This window comes from Mustela nigripes, chromosome 18 (assembly GCF_022355385.1).
Source record: "Mustela nigripes isolate SB6536 chromosome 18, MUSNIG.SB6536, whole genome shotgun sequence".
NCBI classification, from domain to species: Eukaryota; Metazoa; Chordata; class Mammalia; order Carnivora; family Mustelidae; genus Mustela; species Mustela nigripes.
Genome location: NC_081574.1, coordinates 35,094,451 through 35,117,269, shown reverse-complemented (window position 1 = coordinate 35,117,269; position 22,819 = coordinate 35,094,451). Strand labels below are relative to the sequence as shown.

Sequence of the window (22,819 nt, the reverse complement as noted above, 5' to 3'; positions counted from 1 at the left end):
GGGAGCGCGAGGAGAGCCTTCCTGGTCACGCACCTAGCAAGAGCCAGTCGGCTGTGAGAGCAGAGGTGGGTCGAGAGAGTGGGTGCTGTGCACTGTTGAACATAGGCTGTCTTGGCCCCTATGTCTGTGCAGAAGACTTCGAATCAGTTTGACGCCGCTTTTGGGACTCACAGAAGAGCAGAATCACTCCCATACCACAGGGCTGAAGAAACAGTTAATGAGCAGTTAGATTCATACACACTTCTTACAGAACTTTTCACTGAAGATATCTATATATCTATATAGATATATTCTACAAACCATAGGCTAACTATTCGATTAATATTCAAGTGAACAAACCAGTGTAATTAACACCTAGATTCAGATCAAGAAATAAAACCTAGAACCACCAAAACCCACAGAGTGCCCCATGACGATCATTATCACTACCATCATAGTTTTGTTTGTTTTTGAACATTACATAAATGGAACCAATCACCATATAGTCTTTTACATCCATCCATCCATACTGTGAAGAGTGGTAACTTTCGTTTTTCCTCATAGATATTTATCGCCCATTAAATGAATATAACGCCAACCGTTTTTACATTTTATTGATGATTAATGCTTGTTTATTTATGGTGGTGGCTATTAAAAATCGTATTTGGCTATTTTATTTCTTTGGTGAATGTATGTAGTGATTTCCTTCACGTATATTTTTAGAGTGAAGTTACTGAATCCCCAGGGTATGTTTTATAGATACCTCCAAGTTTTCCAAGATTGTTGTACTAATTTATGTTTTCACCAGAAGTGTATGAGAATTCCAGTTCATATCAATACCTAGACTTGGGGGGGGTTGTTTGTTTTTTATTCCATTATATTTATTAATTTGCATTTTCACAGTTATTAATAAACTTTAGCACAATTGTATATATTTATTGGTCTTTATTTGATAAATAGTGCTTATTTAAGATGTTGGTATATTTTTCAATTGTGTGGCCTTGTCCCTTTCTTATTATATGTTGAGCCTATTAACACATTCCAGATATAATTTTTGTTGTTGTTGGATATCATGGTTTACAAGTATCTTCTATACTACGGCTTACATTCAGTGGATTTTTGTACATACACATTCCTATTCAGAAATTTACTCCCCCAAGTTTGCTGGGATTTTCATATGTGTCTTACTGCACATGTAAATTTTATCTAAAGTTTTTGTTATAGGGGCACCTGGGTGGTTCAGTCAGTTGAGTGTCCAACTCTCACTTTCACCTTGGGTCATGATCCCAGGGTCATGATATTAAGCCTCATGATGGAGTGTGGGGCCTACTTATGATTCTCTCTCTCTTTCCTTCTACTCTTCCCCCCATGCCCCCTCTCCTACACCGCCCCCCCGCTATCTCCAACTCTTTCTATTTTTCAAAAAAGCTCTTGTTATGTTAATTGAGGTTATCATATAGCTTTCTTCATTTTCTGTTAATATAGTGAATTAGAATTATTGACATTCTAGTGTTGAAACAAATTGTATGCTGGGGTACATATTATTTGATGTACTATCTTTTTACATTTTGCTGGATTGATTGGCCAGCATTTTGTTCCACATTTTTGTATCCATAGTCATTAGAAATATATGTCTGTAATTCTCTTTCATTGTAAGAAGCTTGTCAGTTTTTGTACCAGAAAAGGAACTGAGAACTGTTATTCCTTCCTCTAGTCTTTGAAAGAGTTAGTGTAATGCTGTTAACATTTCTTCTTCTCGTGTTTCTTGGAATTTAGAAGTGGAGCGATTTAGACTTAGAATTTTGTGAGAAACTTTCTTTTCAAATTATGAAATCAGATTTTTAAAAAATATATATATTCAGATATTCTCATTCTCTTTGTGTTAGAAAAGTTGTTTCTGATGAATTTTATCTATTTCTTCTGAGTTGTTAGATATTTTGGCCAAAGTTGTTCACAATACATCTCCCTTATCCTCCCTTGAACTGTATAGAATCTCTACAAAACTCTTTTTTTCATTCTCAGTATTGATAATTTTGTGATTTTTCTACATTCTTTATTCATTCTTTGAGTCTATTATTTTATTAACTTTTAAAATAACCAAGTTTGGGGGGTTTTTTTTCCTATTATTTGTTTGTTTCCTGTCTTACTGATTTTTGCTCTTGTGTTCCTTTTTCTTCTTTGGGTGTAATTTGTTCTTTTTCTAGCTTTTAAGAATGGAAGTTTGTCTTATTCATATTAAACCATTCTTCTTTCTAAAATATACATTTGGGACACCCAAGTGGCTCAGTAGGCTAAGCCTCTGCCTTTGACTCAGGTCATGATCCCAGGGTCCTAGGATCAAGCCCAGTATCAGGCTCTCTGCTCAGCAGTAAGCCTGTGTCCCCGCTCTGTCTCTGCCTGCCTCTCTGCTTACTTATGATCTCTGTCTGCCAAATAAGTAAATAAAAATCTAAAAAAAAAAATTAAAATTAAAAATATATATTTTAAACTATAAATGTTCATCTACCATCACTTTAAATTTATCACCAAATTTATATGCATTATATTCAATATATGTTGATAGGCTTTATTTCCATTAATAGTCATTTCAAAATATTTTCTTTTTTTTTAATTTTTTTATTTTATTTTTTAAAGATTTTATTTATTTATTTGACAGACAGAGATCACAAGTAGGCAGAAAGGCAGTCAGAGAGATAGGAAGGGAAGCAGGCTCCCCACTGAGCACAGAGCCTGATGTGGGGCTCGATCCCAGGACCCTGAAATCATGATCAGTCAGTTAAATGTCTGCCTTCAGTCCAGGTCATGATTCCAGGGTACTAGGGTCGAGCCCCACACATTGGTCTCTCTGCTCAGTGGGGAACCTGATTCCTTCTCTCTCTCTCTGCCTGTCTTCTGCCTACTTGTGATCTCTATCTGTCAAAGAAATAAATAAAATCTTTAAAGAAAAAAATGTTATAAGGGAAAGAGGGGATGAAGGGGAAACCTGCAATTTAGAGTGGAGTCTTTTGGATTTTCCACATATAGTATCATATCATCTGCAAAGAGTGATAATTTGACTTCTTCTTTGCCAATTTGGATGCCTTTAATTTCCTTTTGTTGTCTGATTGCTGAGGCTAGGACTTCTAGTACTATGTTGAATAGCAGTGGTGATAATGGACATCCCTGCCGTGTTCCTGACCTTAGCGGAAAAGCTTTCAGTTTTTCTCCATTGAGAATGATATTTGCGGTGGGTTTTTCATAGATGGCTTTGATGATATTGAGGTATGTGCCCTCTATCCCTACACTTTGAAGAGTTTTGATCAGGAAGGGATGCTGTACTTTGTCAAATGCTTTTTCAGCATCTATTGAGAGTATCATATGGTTCTTGTTCTTTCTTTTATTGATGTATTGTATCACATTGACTGATTTGCGGATGTTGAACCAACCTTGCAGCCCTGGAATAAATCCCACTTGGTCGTGGTGAATAATCCTTTTAATGTACTGTTGAATCCTATTGGCTAGTATTTTGTTGAGTATTTTCGCATCTGTGTTCATCAAGGATATTGGTCTATAGCTCTCTTTTTTGATGGGATCCTTGTCTGGTTTTGGGATCAAGGTGATGCTGGCCTCATAAAATGAGTTTGGACATTTTCCTTCCATTTCTATTTTTTGGAACAGTTTCAGGAGAATAGGAATTAGTTCTTCTTTAAATGTTTGGTAGAATTCCCCTGGGAAGCTATCTGGCCCTGGGCTTTTGTTTGTTTGGAGATTTTTAATGACTGTTTCAATCTCCTTACTGGTTATGAGGGAAACCTGCAATTTAAAAGAAACTTAGTGTATTATGAACTGTAGAAAACACAAGGGACAAGATTAAATCACAATGCCCAGGGATGCTTTTGGGTGACAGAACAATAAAGACATATAGATATAATTGTTATGAAATCTGCTGGATGTCACTTTGGTCGGGGAGGTGGGTGTGACTGAGGGGAGCACAGAGAGGAGCTGCTGGGTGACTGGGATAGTTCTGTTTTTCATCTGGATTACAGGGATGGCATCTCATAAAATGCATTCATGTGTTGGTTTTCTGCATCTATGTTTTACTTTACATTAAAAGTAATAAAAGTGTATCTTTATTTTTAAAGTATATATGTGTCGGGGCACCTGGGTGGCTCAGTGGGTTAAAGCCTCTGTCTTGAGCTCAGGTCATGTTCCCAGGGTCCTGGGATCAAGCCCTGCATCAGGTTCTCTGCTCAGCGGGGAGCCTGCTTCCCCCTCTCTCTCTGCCTGCCTCTATGCCTACTTGTGATCTCTTTCTCTGTCAAATAAATAAATAAATAATCTTAAAAAATAAAGTATATATGTGTATTTGTAAGCAGCATATAGCTTTCTTTTAACTCTAGATTGACAATATTTAGCTTTAATGGAAGCAATATGTCTATTTCATTTACTGTTCATATAGGTATGTTAAGTTTACTTCTCTCATCTTGCTAGAATTTTTCTATTTTTTTCTGTTTTTTGTCTCTCTGTTCTTTTTTTTAAAGATTTATTTATTTGTTGTAGGAGGGGCAGAGAAAGAGGGAGAGAAATCAAGCAGACTCCCTGCTGAGTGCAGAGCCTGATTTGGGGCTCGGTCCCATGACCCTGCAAGCATGAAATCAAGAGTCAGATGCTTAACTGACTGAGGCACCCAGATGTCCCTTGTCTTTAAATTGTTTACCTTTTTGAAAAGTTGTTGTGATGAGCACTAGTTGTTGTATGGAAGTGTTTAACCATTATATTGTATACCTAAAACAAATATTACACTGCAGGTTAACTAACTAGAATTGAAATAAGAATTAAAAAAAAAAATAAAATCACTGTCACCTCCCCTCTGGTAACCATCAGTTTCCTCTCTATAGTTTAGAGTCTGTTTCTTGGTTAGTTTCTCTCTTTCTTTCCCCCTGCCTTTGCTCCTTTTGTTTTGTTTCTTCAATTTCATATATGAGTGAAATATAAAGTATTTGTGCTTCTCTGACTGACTTATTTCTCTTAGCATAACACATTCTAGCTCCACCCACATCATTGTAAATGGCAAGATTTCATTATTCTTTATGGCTCAGCAATATTCTACATGTATATGTACAATCTCTTCTTTACCCATTTATCAATGGACACTTGGGCTACTTCCATGATTTGCCTATTGCAGATTATGCAGCTATAAATACCAAGGGGGTGTGTGTCCCTCTGAATTAGTATTTTCATATTTTTGGAGTAAATAAGAGTAAAATCTGAGTCATCAGGTAGTTTCTATTTTTAATTTTTTGAGGAAATTCCATGCTATTATCCAGAGTGTCTGTTCCAGTTTGCATTCCCACCAACAGGGCACCAGGTTCCCCTTTTGCCATATCCTAGCTGACACCTGTTATTTCTTATGTTGTTGATTTTAGCCATTCTCACAAGTGTAAGCTTGTATCCCATAACACTTTCGATTTGTATTTTCCTGAATACAATGAGGGATATTGAGGATATTTTCATGTCTATTATCCATCTGTATGTCTTCTTTGGAAGAATACTATTCATGCTTTCTGCCCATTTTTTAATTGGATTCTTCATTTTTGGGGTGTTGAGTTTTATGTGCTTTTTATAGATTTTGGATATTAAGCCTTTGTCAGATATGCTATTTGAAAATATCTTCTCCCATTCCATAGGTTGCCTTCTACTTTTGTTGATTGTTTCCTTTGCTGTTCAGAAGAGTTGTGTTCTGACAAAGTCCCAATAGTTTATTTTTGCTCTTGTTTACCTTGTCTCAGGAGACATAACTACAAAGAATCTGCTATGGCCAATTTCAGAGGTTATTGTCTGTTACTGTTCTCCTCTAGGATTTTTATGGTTTCAGGTCTTTCATCAATTTTTAATTTATTTTTGTATATGATGTAAGAAAGTGGTTCAGTTTCATTCTTTTGCATGTTTGCTGTCCAGTTTTCCTGGCACTATTTGGTGAAGAGAGTGTCTTTTTCACATTAGATATTTTATTCTGCTTTGTCAAATATTAGTTGACCATATAGTTGTGGGTTCATTTCTGGGTTTTCTATTCTGTTCCATTGTTCAATGTGTCATTTTTGTGACAGTACCATAATGTTCTGATTACTACAGCTTTGTAATACAACTTGAATTCCAGAATTGTGATGCCAACAGCTTTGCTTTTCTTTTTCAAGATTGCTTTGGCTGCTTGGGGTCTTTTGTGTTTCCATACAAATTTTTAGATTATTTGTTCTATGTCTGTGAAAAATGCTGTTGATGTTTTGATAGGTATTGCACTGAATATGTAGATTTCTTTGAGTAGTATAGACATTTTAACAATATTTGTTTTTCCAATTCAGAAACATAGAATATCTTTTCATTTCTTTGTGTCATCTTCAGTTTCTTTCATCAGTGTCTTGCAGTTTTCAGAGTACAAGTCTTTCACATTTTTGGTTAGGTATATTCCTAGGTATCTTATAGTTTTGGTACAATTAATTGTAAATGGGATTGATTCCTTAATTTCTATTTCTTCTGCTTCATTATTGGTGCATAGGAATGTAGTAATTTTTGTACATTGATATTGTATTCCGTGACTTTACTGAATTTGTTTATTGTTCTAGCAGTTTTTTGGTGGAGTCTTTTGGGTTTTCTATATAGACTATCATATCATCTGCAAATATTGAAGTTTCACTCCCTCCTTGCCATTTTGGATGCCTCTCATTTCTTTTTGTTCTATGACTGCTGAGGCCAGGACTTGCAGTACTATGTAAATAACAATGGTGAGAATGGATATCCTTGTCTTATTCCTGATTATAGAGGAAAAGTTCTCAGTTTTTCCCCATTGAGGATGATATTAGCTGTGGGTTTTTCATAAATGGCCTGATTATGCTGATGTATATTCCCTCTAAACCTACTCTGTTGACAGTTCTTATTACGAATTTTAGTTGTACTTTGTCAGGTGCTTTCTTTGCATCTACTGAAATCATCAAATGACTCTTATCCTTTCTTTTATTAATGTGGTATATCATGTTGATTGATTTGCAAATACTGAACCACGCTTGTAACCTAGCAATAAATCCCACTTGATCATGGTGAATTTTTTTTTATGTATTGTTGGATTCAACTTGCTAGTATTTTATGGAGAATTTTTGCATCCATATTCTTTCAGCAATTTTGGCACGTAGTTCTCCTTTTTAGTTGTATCTTTATCTGGTTTTGGTATCATGGTAGTTCTGGTTTCATAGAATGAATTTGGAATTTTTCTTTCATTTTCTATTTTTCTAGGATAGTTTGAGAATAATATGTATTAACTCTTCCTTCAGTGTTTGGTAGTATTTGCTTGTGAAGCAAATTGGTAGTCCTGGGCTTTTGTTTGTTGAGCTTTTTGAATACTAATTCAATTTCTTTGCTGGTTGTTGGTATGTTTAAGTTTTCTAATTGCTGTTTCAATTTGGTAGTTAATATTTTTCTAGGAATTTATCCATTTCTTTCAAGTTGTCCAATTTGTTGGTGTATAGTTTTTCATAATATTCCCTTATAATTGTTTCTATTTCTATATGGCTTTGTTATTTTTCCTCTCTCATTTGTAATTGCATTTATTTGATTGCTTTCTCCTTTCTTTTTGATAAACCTAGCTAGCTGTTTATCAATTTCATTATTTTTTTCAGAGAACCAGCTCCTGCTTTCATTGATCTGTTCTACTGATTCCATAGTTACTGTATCATTCATTTCTACTTTAATCTTTACTATTTTCTTCCTTTTGCTGGATTTAGGCTTCATTTGTTGTTCTTTTTCTAGCTCCTTTATGTATAAGAATAAGTTGTTTACTTGAAATTGTTCTTGCTTCTTAGGGCAGGCTGATATCGTGATCTACTTCCCATTTAGAACTGCTTTTGCTTCATCCTATAGATTTTGGACTATTGCATTTTCATTTTCATTTGTTTATGTGTATTTTTAAAATTTTCTTCTTTGAATTCCTAGTTGACACATTCATTGTTTACTAGCATGTTGTTTAACTTCCATTTACTTGTGGTTATTTCCTATTTTTTTCTTGTGGTTGACTTCTAGCTTCATGATGTTGTGGTCAGAAAAGGTGTGGTCTGATTTCAATCTTGTTTATATTTGTTGAGGCCTATTTGTGACCTAATATATGACCTGTCTTAGAGATTCTTCCATATATATTTGTAAAGAATGTGTATTCTACTGTTTTAAAATGGAATGTTCTGATTATATCTGTTAAATCTATCTGTTCCAATGTGTCATTTAAAGTCATTGGTTTTTTTGTTTGTTTGTTTGTTTTGTTTAGATTATCTGTCCATTGATATAAGTATGGTATTAAAGTCCCCTACTATTTTGTATTATTATCAATGAGATATGTTTGTTAGTAATTGTTGGGTGCATAAATATTTACAATTATTATATCTTCTTGTTGGATTGTTCTCTTTATTATGATATAGTATCCTTTTTCTTTTGTTACAGTTTTTGTTCTAAAGTCTAATTTTTCTGATATAAGTAATGATATTCAGGCTTTCTTTTGATATCTATGTGGGTGTTTAATGTTTCTCCATTTCTCACTTTCAATCTGCATATTTCTTTAGGTTTGAAGTGAATCTCTTGTAAGCAGCACATAGAAGTGTCTTGTTTTTTACCCATTCTGACACCCTATGTCTTGTGATTGCAGCATATAGTCTATTTACATTCAAATTAATTATCAGTAGATATGTATTTACTGCAATTTTATTACTTGTTTTCTCTGGACTTTCTTGTCTTTGTCACTTTTGGTTTCTTTTTTCCACTCAAAGAGTCCCCTTTAATATTTTTTTCAGGGTTGGTTGAATGGTTACAAACTCCTTTAGTTTTTCTGGGAAACTCATTATTTCCCCTTTTATTCTGAATGATAGCTTTGCTGGATAGAGTGTTTTTGGTTGCATGTTTTCCCATTTAGCACTTCTATAAAAAGATTTTATTTATTTATTTATTCATTCATTCATTCATTTGAGAGAAAGAGAGCATAAGCTTGGAGAGAGACAAAGGGAGAGGGAGAATCAGACTCCCTGCTGAATACGGAACTTGACATGGGGCTCTATCCCAGGACCCTGAGATCTTGACCTGGGCCAAAGGCTGACTGAGCCACCCAGGCACCCCCCATTTAGCACTTTGAATATATCATGTAAATTTCTTCTAGCTTGCCAAATTTCTGTAGAGAAATATTTAGGTAGCCTAATAAGTTTTCCCTAGTAAGTTAAAAACTTCTTTTGTCTTGCTGCTTTTAAGAGTTTTTTCTTTATTACTATAATTTGCTAATTTAAGTATATTATGTCTTGATGGTGGTCTGCTTTTGTTGATATTGATGGGAGTTTTCTGTGCCTCCTGGATCTGGATGTCTGTTTCTTTCCACCAGATTAAAGAAGTTTTCTTCTATTATTTCTTCAAATAAAATTTCTACTCCATTTTCTCTCTCTTCCTCTGGGGTTCACATAATATGAAAGTTATTGTGTTGGATGGAGTCACTGTATTCCCTAAGTCCGTTCTCATGTTTCATATTTCTTCTTTTTTATCCATTTTCATTATTTCCCACTACTTTGTTTTCCAGGTCACTAATCATTTGTGTGCTTCCTCCAGCCCATGGTTTGTTGCATTTTGGGTGCTTCCAATCTCATTTATTTCACTCTTCATCTCTGATTTATTTTTTTAATTATTTTTTTCTCAGTGATAAGCATCTCACTAATGTCTTCTATTCTTTTCTCAATCCCAGTAAGTATCCTTATGATTGTTGTTTTAAATTCTCTATCATTCATATTATTTATATCTGTTTTGTTTAGGTCTTTGGCCATGACCTTATCTTGTTGTTGTTTGCTTGTTTTTTCATTTAGGATAAATTCCTCCATCTTTGCATTTTGTGTAAGTCTCTGCCTTCTCTGTGTTAGAAAATCAGTTATGTCTCCTGCTCCTGCTCATTGTTTAAAAAAAGGTCATGTAGAGCCTACAACCTGGCACTTCAGGGAGTGATTCAGGTGTGTGCTGCATTAACTCTGCTGTTGTATTTTGGCTGCTCTATCCTTTAGACCAGTCATCTACAGAGGCTTCCCTTGCCTGCTGTGGTATTTGGTCCCTGGTCTGAATGTAATAACTAGATATGCCTTCATCTGCTTGTGAAATGAGACATGACACCACCTCTACCAAAACTGAAGCTCTGCAGAACTCCTTGGTTGGGAGACATGGGAGAAGCATTGGTTTGTGCAGGTCTTTGGGGGTTGGGGGTCGGGGGTGTCCTGCCACAGTGGGACTGAGGCAAGTTTGACTGAGAAAGGCAATCCCACCAGAGTGCAGGTTATGGGACTTGGTGTTAGCAAGTTAAGCAGCCAGTGTTGGCACAGTGCTGCTTCCCAGAGATGTGTTTATGCTGAGGGGTGGAGGAGTAGAGATATGTTACCAACAAGTTCCTCTGTCCCCAGAGAGACATCTCTATAAATGTTGTCTCTCAGGGAAGCACTCCAAGAAGAGTGAGTTTTCTTCCCCACTGTGTGTCCCAGGCATTCTTCAAGACCCTGTTTCCATGTTTTCTTCCCCCAGGCTATTTTCCTGCCTTTTCTCCAAGAGCAGGAAAGCCGACTCTGGGCTCCATCCCAGCCACACTCACTGATCTTTAAAACTCCAGGTTCTAATCACGGCTGCTATAAGAACTCACAAAATTAAGCCCCTCTCATATTCCAAGCCAATGGCTTTGGGGAAACATTTTCCTTGTCTGCTCTCCCTTGTGCTCTTCTCTCTTTCTCTCTCACCTTTCTCTGCAACCATAGCCTCCCCCATTCCATAGCATTCATGATCCATTTCTCCCCTAAACTATGTCTCTGTACTTCCTACCTGCTTCACTGTGGCCTCTTCTCTTCCTTTGGTTGTGGAATTTGTTCTGTTAATCTTCAGGTCAATTTCTGGGATATTTAGGAAGATTTAATAATTATGTAAGATTTAATAATTATGTGTTCCTGGAAGAGAACCTATGGTCCTCCTACTCTGCTGCCATCACCCTCCTCTAGACCACAGTTTTTAAACATAAAACTGGCTGAGATCTCACTAGAAGGACACTCATGAGAGAATTTAGAATATTGGGATCTGATACTTCATGACCAAGACTTCAGAAAGCAGTTAATTGATTACCAAAAGGACAATACTTTCAGAAAAACAAATCCTGAATAACACTAGGAAGCTTAAGCAAAAAGAGAGACTTCAAATCCAAGATGATACTTTCCAAACTGAAAGGAAGAAGACTACTCATGGAAATGGAGATCACAAATGGGCTCAAATGTGTACATTAGCTCCTCCAAGCTTCAGCTTATTTGCATCCCACTTCTGACACCCTGAGATGTCTTTTGAAAAAAGAAAGTTAACTAATTCAGCTGTAGCCCATTGAAGTGGTGGTGGCTTCTCATTGGCTGAAGGCAAAGGCAGCCTGCTTTTGTCAGACAAAGAGGAAATATTCTTTCTTTCTGCAGGGTAGTGCAAGCTGTGATGAATGGTACATGCATGAGAATCCTGCCTCCAGGCTTTCTTCACATCAATTTACTTAGGTTTCCTTAACACAGCATCACAAAACTTATCTAGAAATCCAGAGCCATTCCCAATAAAAATCCCATCAAGCTTGTATGAGTGTGCATATGTGTTAGAATATATGGTTATCATGACAAAATGGAAGTTCATGAAAAAAGAATCTTATATGTCTAAAAAAACCAAAATGGGATAGTAAGGGATTAAAGGAACAAAGAAAGATAAAGTCAGTCAACTCTAAGAAATAAAAGAAGAACATTAACATACTCTATCACAGAATAAAATGGCTTCAGGAACTCCAGGTATAAAATATAAAAAATGTAGACAGGTTCTGAACACTTCATATGAAACTGTTTCATGTCATGTACAGTTGCCATATACTTTTTGACAAGCAATTTGATGTAAAGAATTTGAAGTTTAAAGTGATCATTCAATGGCAATGTACAAACAGAAGTAAATCAGAAAAAATAAAGAAAAAGAAAATAAACTTTTATGCAAAGAATTTTTTCCACCAGAGGTAGCTTAATTGTAATTGAATTACATTCATTACTGGTTTTTAATTTGTGTTTACCATTAGGTTTCTATATAGCATCTTCTACATATGTTAAGTTGATTGTCATTTAAACTTAAACCAATTCTTTCCTCCTCTCCCCCCACATTTTAGGTATATGTTGTCACAATTTACATCTTCTTATTTTATGAGTTCTTGACTGATTTTCACATATTTTCACTGTTTTTATGCTTTCTACTTTCTATATATATATATATATGTATATATATATATGTGTGTGTGTGTGTGTGTGTGTGTGTATACATGTCTGAGAAACTCTTTTTTTTAATAAAGATTTTATTTATTTATTTGACAGACAGAGATCACAAGTAGGTAGAGAGGCAGGGAGGAAGAGAAGCAGGCTCCCCGCTGAGCAGAGAACCTGATGCAGGTCTCAATCCCAGGACCCTGAGATCATGACCTGAGCTGAAGGAGAGGCTTTAACCCACTGAGCCACCCAGGCACCCCAGGTCTGAGAAACTCTTTATCTCTCCATCTATTTGGATGATAGTCTTGCTAGATAAAATATTCCTGGCTGCAGAATTTTTTTTCCTTTCAGCACTTTGAGTGTATCATGCCACTTTTTTTTTAGCCTGCAAAGTTTCTGCTGAAAAAAATCAGTTTATAACCTTATGGGGTGGGGTGGTGGGCTTCCCCTCGTATGTAACTGGCTTCTTTTCTATTGCTGCTTTAAAAATTCTCTCTTTATCTCTACTTCTTAATTTATTTTTATTTATTTATTTTACAAAGAGAGAAAGAGCATGTGTATGCATGAGTTGGGGAAAGGGCATAGGAAGAGGGAGAAAGAGAGAATCCAGGGTTCCTGGGTGGCTCAGCCAGTTAAGCACCTGACCTCAGCTCAGGTCATGATCTCAGGGTCCTGGGATTGGAACCTGCATCAGGTTTACCATTCAGCAGGTAGTGTGCTTGTCCCTCTTTCCCTCCCACACATACATGCTCTTTCTCTTTCTCTCTCAAATAAATGTAATATTTTTTTTAAAAGAGAGGGAGAGAATCCACAAGCAGACTCCCAGCTGAACGTGGAGCTTAACACAGGGCTTGATACCAGGACTCTGAGATCATGACCTAAGCTGAAATCAAGAGTTGATGCTTAATTGATTGAGCCACCCAGGCATCCCTTCACTACTTTTATATTACTATGTTTCGGGTTGAGTTTGTTCAGTTATCTCCATGACTTTTCGATCTGAATTTCTGTTTCCTTCCCCAGATTCAGCCAGTTTTGTTATTATTTCTTCAAATACATATTTTGTCTCCTTTTCTCTTTCTTCTCCTTCTGGGATCCCTATAATGTGAATGTTATTATGCTTGATGGGGTTGCTGAGTCCTTTTTGCATAATTTTTTCTCTCATCTTATCAGTTGATTGCTTCACATTCCTCTGTCCTCCACGTTGCTGATCGTTTTCCTGCATCATCTAGTTTGCTATTTATGTTGTATATTTTTAATCACATCTATTGTGTTTTTTATCTCTGATTGGTTCTTCTTTTTAATCTCTTTTTTAAGGGTCTGACTATTGTCTTCCACTCTTTTCTCAAGGCCAGTGAGTAGCTTTATGATCATCACTTTAAATTCTCTATCAGACATATGAATTATTTCTGTTTTGCTTAGGGCTCTTGCTATGATTTTGTCCTATCTTTTTTTTTTTTTTTTTCCATTTTGGACATAATCCTGTCTCCTTATTTTTTCTCTCTGTGTCTGCTTCTCTGTATCAGGAGTCTATTACATTTTCTGCTCTTAAACGCAATGGTCTTATAAAATGCAACATGGGTGGTTAAGGGGGTAGGAGAAGAAGAAATGAAACAAGACTGGATTGGGAGGGAGACAAACCATAAGTGACTCTCAATCTCACAAAACAAACTGAGGGTTGCTGGGGGGAGGGGGGTTGGGAGAAGGGGGGTGGGGTTATGGACATTGGGGAGGGTATGTGCTATGGTGAGTGCTGTGAAGTGTGTAAACCTGGCGATTCAGACCTGTACCCCTGGGGATAAAAATATTTTATATGTTTATAAAAAATTAAAAATTTTTAAAAAATGTCCTGTAATGCAATGTCCACTATTCACTAGAACCAGATGTTTCAGGGGTGTCTCATGTGTTACATGCACCCTGCTGTTGTGGCTAAGCTACATTTTCCTTCAGTCCAGTCATCTGTAATGGCTCTCTTTGCCAGTTGTGGGCAGCGTTTGGTCTCTGTGGTGTTGGTGGACCAATTTTGGACTGACTTGGGCTTTGGCAGCAAACCTCAGGGTACTCTCTATTATCTCTTGAAAAGCTTTCACTGGTGGGTGGAGCCTGCAGTCAGACCAGCTGTCTGCCCCTGGCCCACTGCTGAGGATGCAGTCTGACTGGTGTGTGTGGTTATTTTTCCCTCATTCTGGGGAAGGGTTCACTTTGGAGTAATGTTGGGCCTGTCCAGGCTGTCCACTGCCAGGCTTGTGATACTACTTTGGATGAGCTCTGGCAAAAAGTATATTTTATGGGGTGGATCCACTAAATTGCAGAGGGGCAAGACATGCAGTGTTAGCAAGTTTGCTAATTAGTGTTGGAATTGCACTGGTTTTAGTTTGTGGCCCTGTATTTATGTTGGGGGACAAGGGCAGGAAATGGCATTTGCCAGCTCCTTTGTTCCTAGAAGAGTCTCTCAAATGCCTCTATTCCTTCAAGATATGCTATAAGATTAGCAAACAATTCTCCCTCCTGTATGTTCTATGTGTTTTTCACACTGCTGCTTCTATGCTGTATCTCAGCAGGGCTATTTATTGTGCTCTGTTTAAGGTGAAGGGTTCAGTTTCCCCTTGCCTCCTGGTTCTCCCAGAGCTGAGTCTGATTTTTAAAACTCTAGGTTTTAAGTTCTGTCAGTTGTAAGAGCTCCTGATATTCAACCCCTCTGGTTTCAAAGCCAAATGTTCTGGAGATTTGTCTTGCCCATCAGGACACCCTAGTGTGATAGTCTTTTTCTCCATGCCTGCAGTCTCCTCTTTCCCACGGACAGTCTCTTGGGGCCACTTAGCTCTCCTACCACATCTATACAATTTCCTACACTCTTTCTCATGGTCTCTTCTCTTCATTTCCTTGTGAAGCTTGTTCTATTAGTCTTTGGGTTGTTTTCTGAGTTACACTGATGTTAGTGATATCTAGTTGTATCTGTGGACTGAGGTGAGGCTGGAGTCATCCCACTCACCATCGTCCCAGCAATCTGCACTCTTGACCCTTGATTCAGAGAGTGGATACCTTGACTAACTTCCTCAGTCCTGACCTGGGGGTTATGGAGACAGAGAGGAAGGAATCAGCAGAAGATTTAGAAAGGGAGAGGTAGGAATCCCAGAGCTACAGGAAATTTCTCTCCAGGTAGAGCCTGGGCCTGCTTGGAGACAAAAAGAGGTGGTTGAGAGACTAGTAGTCTTGCCAGGTGAGGGTGTGGTCTTTCAAGATCAGAGACCAGTGCAAAGAGAAGGAACTAGGCTGAGCCAGAGCACAACCAGCATGGCAGGGCTAAAGGCCATTGGAAAGCTCTGAGACTTGAAGGTAGGGATACTCAGAAGTCCATCACACTGTCTTCAGCCCTGTGAGTAAGGACTGCATTTGTTTCAGCTCATACTAGCTCACTCTTAGGGCCCCCAGCTGGCTGCCACAGGTTGAGGAAGAGGAAATACCAGAAATAAGCTCATGCCTTTGCATACAACTGATTTTCTGGCTAAGGGTACATTGACTAAACCCTTCAGTAGTGACATAGGGGCATATGAGCATGATTTGCTTTTTTGGTGAAGTTCTTAGTAATTTTGATTCTCCATGTCACAGTATTCTGGCATGCTTTATTGGCTGTGGTGGAAGAGAGAGAATAAAATAGAAATGTTAACAATTTGTACAATAAATTTTTATTATTTTATGTTAGTCACCATACAGTATGTCATTAGTTTTTGATACAGTGTTCCACGTTTCATTGTTTATATATAACACCCACTGCTCTATGTAGTATGTGTCCTCCTTAATACCCATCACTGGGCCAAGCCATCACCCACCCTCTTCCCCTCTAAAACCCTCAGTTGGTTTCTTGGAGTCCACAGTTTACTATCTTTGCAAATAAGGAAAAATCAAGAATATTAAACTTGATCTTGGGGAAGACAATAAAAAAGCACTTTTCTTTAACTGTGTGCTTATTCTTACATATTAGATGGTAATTAGTTGAAAAAAGGGAAAGGAAACCTAAGTGTTTTGTTAACAGTTACTCTAAGCACTAGCAGGGAAACTATAGAGGGGGGAAGGGCAGTGAGGCAAGTAGGAAATATGTCCCCAGTGGACAAAATAATGTCTTTGTATGTTCTAAGAGAAATCTTAAACCATACATACCCAAAACCTAACTCAACTTCTATGCACCTCTCATCTATACCTTCTTTTATCCTAGTACAGCCTTTCGCAAGGATGAATTGTGTGAACAGTTGGAACATCAAATTCCTGTCAGGATTAAAACTTGGGCCTGTTGGTAGTATACCTGGGATCCTCAGAAATTCTTATTAAAATAAGGCAGGCTACTGATCATAATAACCTAAAATAAGTTAGTGGCAATGAAGATGAAGGAAAGTTATGACAGAATCATCCTGATGTGTACTTTTTTCCCACACAATTCACCCACTGTGTACAATTGAATAATTTTAGGATTTTTCATATAGTCACAGATGTGTGCTATCACCAACCCTCACCCCAAGTCTTTAACTCTCTCTTAAACAACCCCAGCCCTACACAATCACTAAACTTTGTTTCAATAGATGTCCCAATTCTGGGTATTTCATAGCAACGAATAACATAAGGGTTTTGTGACTGGCTTTATTCACTTAGCATAATGATTTCAAAGGTCCACCCAATTTATAGAGGTGTCAGGGTTTCATTCCTTGTTATGACTGAGTAGTATTCATTGTATGCATAGATCACTATTCATACAATGTTTATCCATTTATCAGTTAATGGACATTTGGAAAAGGAATCTCTTGGTCTCTGTGGTAAGGTACCCTTACCCCTGAATCAGGAGAAAAGAATCTTTGTTTATTAATGGAAACTCTGTAGGTTCTCATTAGACTACAGCTAGTATGATGGTTCCCTTATCCATCAATGTCTTAAGGTATGCAGAAGTACACTCATCTCGTAAGAGGAAGATGGGGCAGAGGGTACTGAAGCATGAAAATCTTACCCAGAAAAGCTCAGCTTAGTGAAAAATGAGTAATAAGTCTGGGCTCCCCCAAAGGACAAAGATATATCCTAGATCTCAATTTATCTGAGGCCAAGGAAGTATATCACCTGGAGACACAATAGTTATCTGTGACCAGGAACTCAGTTCAAATAATTCCCTGAAGATATAATGATATTAGTGACTATCCGAGGGTTCTGGGGCTGGCCGTACCTAGCATCATTTCCTCTCAATATCCCAAAGCCTGGAATGGATAAGGCAGGGAACCATGAGTTATTGGAAAGGTGTGGACTGTGGGTGTCTTCTGAGAAGGGAGCAGAAGCATGGCCCTGGGCATCGGAGGGTGGGCAGCAGCAGTGAACAATGGAATGCTTATAGTTTGGGATGTATAAGCTTCCCTGGTTCAAGAGAGGCAATGTTGCTTATTTTTTCCTAGAAGATCACAGCAGGTAGAAGAATCAACAGACACAAGCCTACTTATTTTCACTCTCAGGATTTATTTTTGTTTGTGAAATTGAAAGTTTTAAACCATAACAAAAGGAGAGAATAGCAGATATTTTTTCACACTCAGAGCAAAGCTGTTAACAGTGAACGTCTTGATAACATTCTTTCTCCAATCTTTGGCTTTTTGACATCATTTAGTCACTGTTGTGAAATAAGTATAGAAAAAAAGAAATACTAAATTTTAGTTGTTAATAAAAGCTATCTAATTTTCTGATGCAACTATAGGTGTAGCAAGTAATTAACATATAGAGCACCGCTTTTAATGCCACAGTCTATGCTTGTGCTCCATGAAATTCTTAAACTCAGCTTTCTTTTTCCTGAATTATCTGTGATAGCCCCAGTAAAGGGAAATACAAGAAAGCAGTAGTCACATGCATTTCATTTACACAGTTTCAACAATTCACATGGATAAAAGGATATCATGAGCAAAGAAACAGAGGAAAAGAAGAATAAAAATATGTGAAGAAATAAGTAATATTAGTCTATTTTTATCTTCAGAGGAAGAGTACTTCCAGAAGTCCTCTGTGCATTTCCAACAGGTGTCTCACATACATACACATGTTCAAAACCAACCCATTGTTCACCCCCTCCACATTATCACTCCAACACAAACTGGTGCTGACCTAGCTACACAATATGTCATGACTAAAAGATGTCATCTGTTGTGTCAGAAATGTTTAAGTCTTTGCAGTTCTCTTGTATTTTTACCAAAATATATCCATCCAGTCACCCCTTCAATTGAGTTTACCTCTGTTATATCTCCCCCAACCTTCCTGTTCCTTTCCTCTTACCTGATCCTGCATCCTCCTGCATTTCTGTGTATTCGTTAGTCTTACAGCTGTTTCACTAGCCTCTGGTTCTTACTGAGTCTGACTGACTTTTTCCCTACTTTATCCCAGCAATGTTTGTAAAAAGCAAACCATGTTGTGCTGAATCATTCCCTTACCACTTCAAAAATACTTTATAGGAAAAATACTTTCTCAGAGATGAGAAAACAAACTACTTGTTAAGGCATACCAGATACTTCTCTTGGCTCACCATTACCTTTGCAGAGTTTCTCTCATAATGTTCATGAATTTTAATGTAAATTTTTAAATGTATTAAGAGCACACATTTTAAAACAAGTCTGCATTTGCATTTAACTTCAATGATCTTGTTGCTTTATCAATAAACATTATTTAAGCACTCTTCCTTTTGCTTTATATTCAAACTGTCAATTCATTCTATTGGTCACCTTCAAAATTTATTCCTAAGACCATCTTTGCTATTCCTGGTCAGAGGTACCACCCCTTCCCTCCTGGATCATGGCAGTAGTTTCACCACTAACTGGTTTCTCTACTTCTACTCTTGTCATTATACAGACTATTTAAAAAAAAAAACACACTTTTATTTTATTCATTTTTTAACAAACCAGCCTTTTAAGGTGGAAGTCAGAGGCTTGAAACTTTAATTCTCCAGTGATTTCCCTCTTTCACTGAGAATAAGACACAGGTGGCCCTCAAGACTTCCCAGAGTCTACAGGTGTTTACTGTCTGACTTACTACCACAAGCCGCCTGCTAACTCTACTCCAACTAAACTAACAACACTTTTATTCATCAAATATTCCTGACTTATTTTTTCATTGGATCATTCACGTGCTTGAAAAGCTCCTGCCCAGATGTATGCATGCATACCTCTGCCAGCTCTACACCTGTGTCAGAAAGAGTTGATTTACAGCTGGAATGGAAAAACTCTTTCTCTCTGGGAAAGCCTGGATGCCTGGTGTCACTTTTTGCCAAGACAATGGCAGTGGGATTTGTAATAGGCTGTTTACAGCTCAAAAAAAGGAAACCTGAGGCCTTGTGCATGAGGTGTCTCTGGGGAGTCTCCTGCTTGCTTGCCTTCTCTTAGCTGCACTGTATCCTTTACATTTCAATAAAAGCCTCCTGTGAGTTGACCCTGGGATGTCAAGTACCTACTTTCAGACATCTGAACTGGGTAAATAGTTGCACCTCCTCCAACTCTTTGCTTACAAATCCCTTGCTGAATAGGGCTCACTCTTTCAATCATATTCAAAACCTCTACCCAGGTCCTTCCTCACCACCAATTCTCCCATTTACCCTTACTGAGAAATAAGACCATTTTACGAGTAGGGTAGTATTTGTAAATGTCTTCTCTGATAGCAGATGGGAAACAGAGATCCACTGACCTAACTCTCTATCAAAGTAAAATATGGAGGAATGGCAAATAGGTTGAACTCTTGATTTCACTAATGGCTGAATTTTTAATTTTTCCATTTACTCCCAGTGATAGGTCTAATATGTCAAAACTAGCATTTATTTATGTATATGGCTTATAAATTTGAATATATAGGTACACAAACGTATATATGTACATATACCAACAATTTATGAATATGTATGTTGAATATATACAAATGCCAACTTTATCCCATTTTACAATAAAGAATTGTCTTTCTAACCTGGAGGACAATGCATTTATCATTTTGCCTTGCACCTAATAGATCTTCAATAGATGCCAATTCCATTTTCCATCACCAGACATATATCGGGTTATATGTGTCAAATTGTGAATTCTTAAGAGTTAAACCCTGGAGTCTGGTTGTCTTAAATGAAATTCCAGCTCCAAAATTTACTAAAATTCTATACACATAATTATTTAAGTTTTTTATGTCTGTTTTCTCATTTCTGAAATAAGGATAACAATAACCATGGAGCTTTAGTGAGGAAGAAATATAAATGTTGTAGTCAATCTGTCTAATTCTACCAAATTAGAAACCTACCTGTGGAAGCAGGATGCATGATGGTTCATTAATATTTTAGGAGCACATTTAGAATCTCTTTAAAGTCATTTATTATCATAAAAATGTTGGTTAATAAATCATTGGCTAGGGGTGCCTGGGTGGCTCAGTGGGTTAAGCCTCTGTCTCAGATCATAATCTCAGGGTCCTGGGATCGAGCCCCACATCGGGCTCTCTGCTCCGCCGTGAGCCAGTTTCTCCCTCTCTCTACCTGTCTTTCTGACTACTTGTGATCTGTCTCTCTGTCAAATAAATAAATAAAATCTTTAAAATACAACAAACCTCTGGCTAATATTAACTAACATTAACTATTTGTAAATTAATGTAAAACAAAATTATCAAAAGCTTTGTTTTAGTCTTTGCCTTAGTATGTGATATTGATAAGTAGAAATCAAGATGCTGGAACATGGAATAATAGCTTTTTTACACCAAGGTATTGTTAAAATTTTTAAAGTAGTTTATGAATTTTATCAATTTCACTAATTTGATCCCTTAAATTACCTTTAACTTGATGACGGGTTGCTGTTGCTACTGCTGTCTCCTGATACAGATCTGTAAAAAAAGGAATGACATTACTTTAGGCTTAGAAAACCTTGTAATTTTTTTTCTGTCTTTTTGGACTATAGTTGACACAAAATGTGACATTAGTTTCAGGTGTACTGCTTAGTGATTTGACAAGTTTATGCATTATGCTATATTCACCACAAGTGTAGCTACCATCTGTCCAATTATAGCATTACACTGTATTCTCTATGCTGTGCCATAAAAGGCACAGCTGTGCCTCTATGCTCTAGAGGCTCTATGCTGTGCCTTGTCTTATTAATTCCATTACTAGAAGCCCACATCTTCCTCTTCCTTTCACCCATTTTAGCCAACCCTCCACCTCACTCCCCTCTGACAACCAACAATTTGTTCTCTGTATTTACAGATCTGATTCTGCTTTCTGTTTAGTCAATATTTTTTTTCCATTTATGTGGAATCATGTGGTATTTGTCTTTCTCAGTCCAACTTATTTCATTTTGCATAATAAGTCTCCAGGTATTTTTTTTTAATTTTTTGAGAAACCTCCATACTGTTTTCCACAATAGCTGCACCAATTTACATTCCCACCAACAGTGCACAAGATTTTTGTTTTGTTTTCCTCTACATCCTTGCCAATACTTATCATTTCTTGTTTGTTTTTTTTTTGGGGGGGGGGGGATTCTACCATTATGACAGGTGTAAGACATATCTCATTGTGGTTTTGAGGTCCATTTCCCTTCTGATTATTGATGCTAAACATCTTTTCATGTGTCTGTTTGCTATTTGTATGTCTTCTTTGGAAAAATGTCTATTCAGGTTGTTTGCCCATATTTAAATCAAATTATTGGTGGAGGCTTTTTTTTATTGAATTGTATGAATTCTTTATATACTTTAGTTATTAACCCCTTATCTAATATATCATTTACAAATCCCTTCTCACACTCAGTAGGTTTCCTTTCTGTTTTCTTGATGGTTTATTTCACTGTGCATAAGCTTATTTTGGTGTAGTCATAATATTTTATTTTTGCTTTTATCTCTTTTGTCTGGGGAGACATACCTAGAAAAACGTTTCTACTACCAATGTCAAAGAAATTACTGCCTGTGTTCCTAGCAGGATTTTTACAGTTTCGGGTCTCACATTTAGGTCTTTCATCCATTTTGAGTTTATTTTTGTGTATGGTGTAAAGAAGTGGTTTTATTCTTTTCTTTGTGTGTAGGTGTCCAGTTTCCCCAGCACCATTTGTTGAAAAGACTATTTTCTCATTGCATATTCTTGCCTCCTTTGTCACAGATTAATTGGCCGTATAGTTTTGGGTCCATTTCTGGGTCTAATCCATTGACTGATGTGTCCATTTTTGTGCCAGGGTCATACAGTTTTGATTATATGGCTTTGCAGTTGTATCTTGAAATCTGGGATCATACCTCTAGCTTTGTTCTTCCTTTTCAGGATTGCTTTGACTCTTTGGGGTCTTTTGTGGTTCTATAAAAACTAGGGTTATTTGTTCTAGTTCTGTGAAAATGCCACTTGTAGTTTGAGGGAGATTGTGTTTAATCTGTAGACAGCTTTGGGTAATATGGATATTTTTAACAATAGTAATTCTTCCAATCCATGGGCATGAAGTATCTTTCCATTTGTGTCATCTTCAGTTTCTTTCATCAGTGTCATATAGTTTTCAGAGTAAAGGTCTTTCACTTCCCTGGTTAAGTTTATTCCTAGATATTTTATTCTTTTAGTTCCAATTGTA

The 22,819-nt window shown here is 37.0% G+C and overlaps 1 protein-coding gene across 1 annotated transcript in view; it reads right to left on the bottom strand.

The window, feature by feature from the left end:
- ADAM2 (ADAM metallopeptidase domain 2) overlaps positions 1-22,427 on the bottom strand; it is a 170,542-nt gene extending 148,115 nt beyond the window's left edge. The window contains exons 1-2 of the mRNA XM_059384218.1: positions 22,352-22,427; positions 21,054-21,104 (exon numbers count right to left, since the gene is read on the bottom strand). Of these exons, the coding sequence (XP_059240201.1) occupies positions 21,054-21,104; positions 22,352-22,427 (127 nt within the window). The remainder of the gene's footprint in view (positions 1-21,053; positions 21,105-22,351) is intronic.
- Between the last annotated feature and the right edge of the window lie 392 nt (positions 22,428-22,819).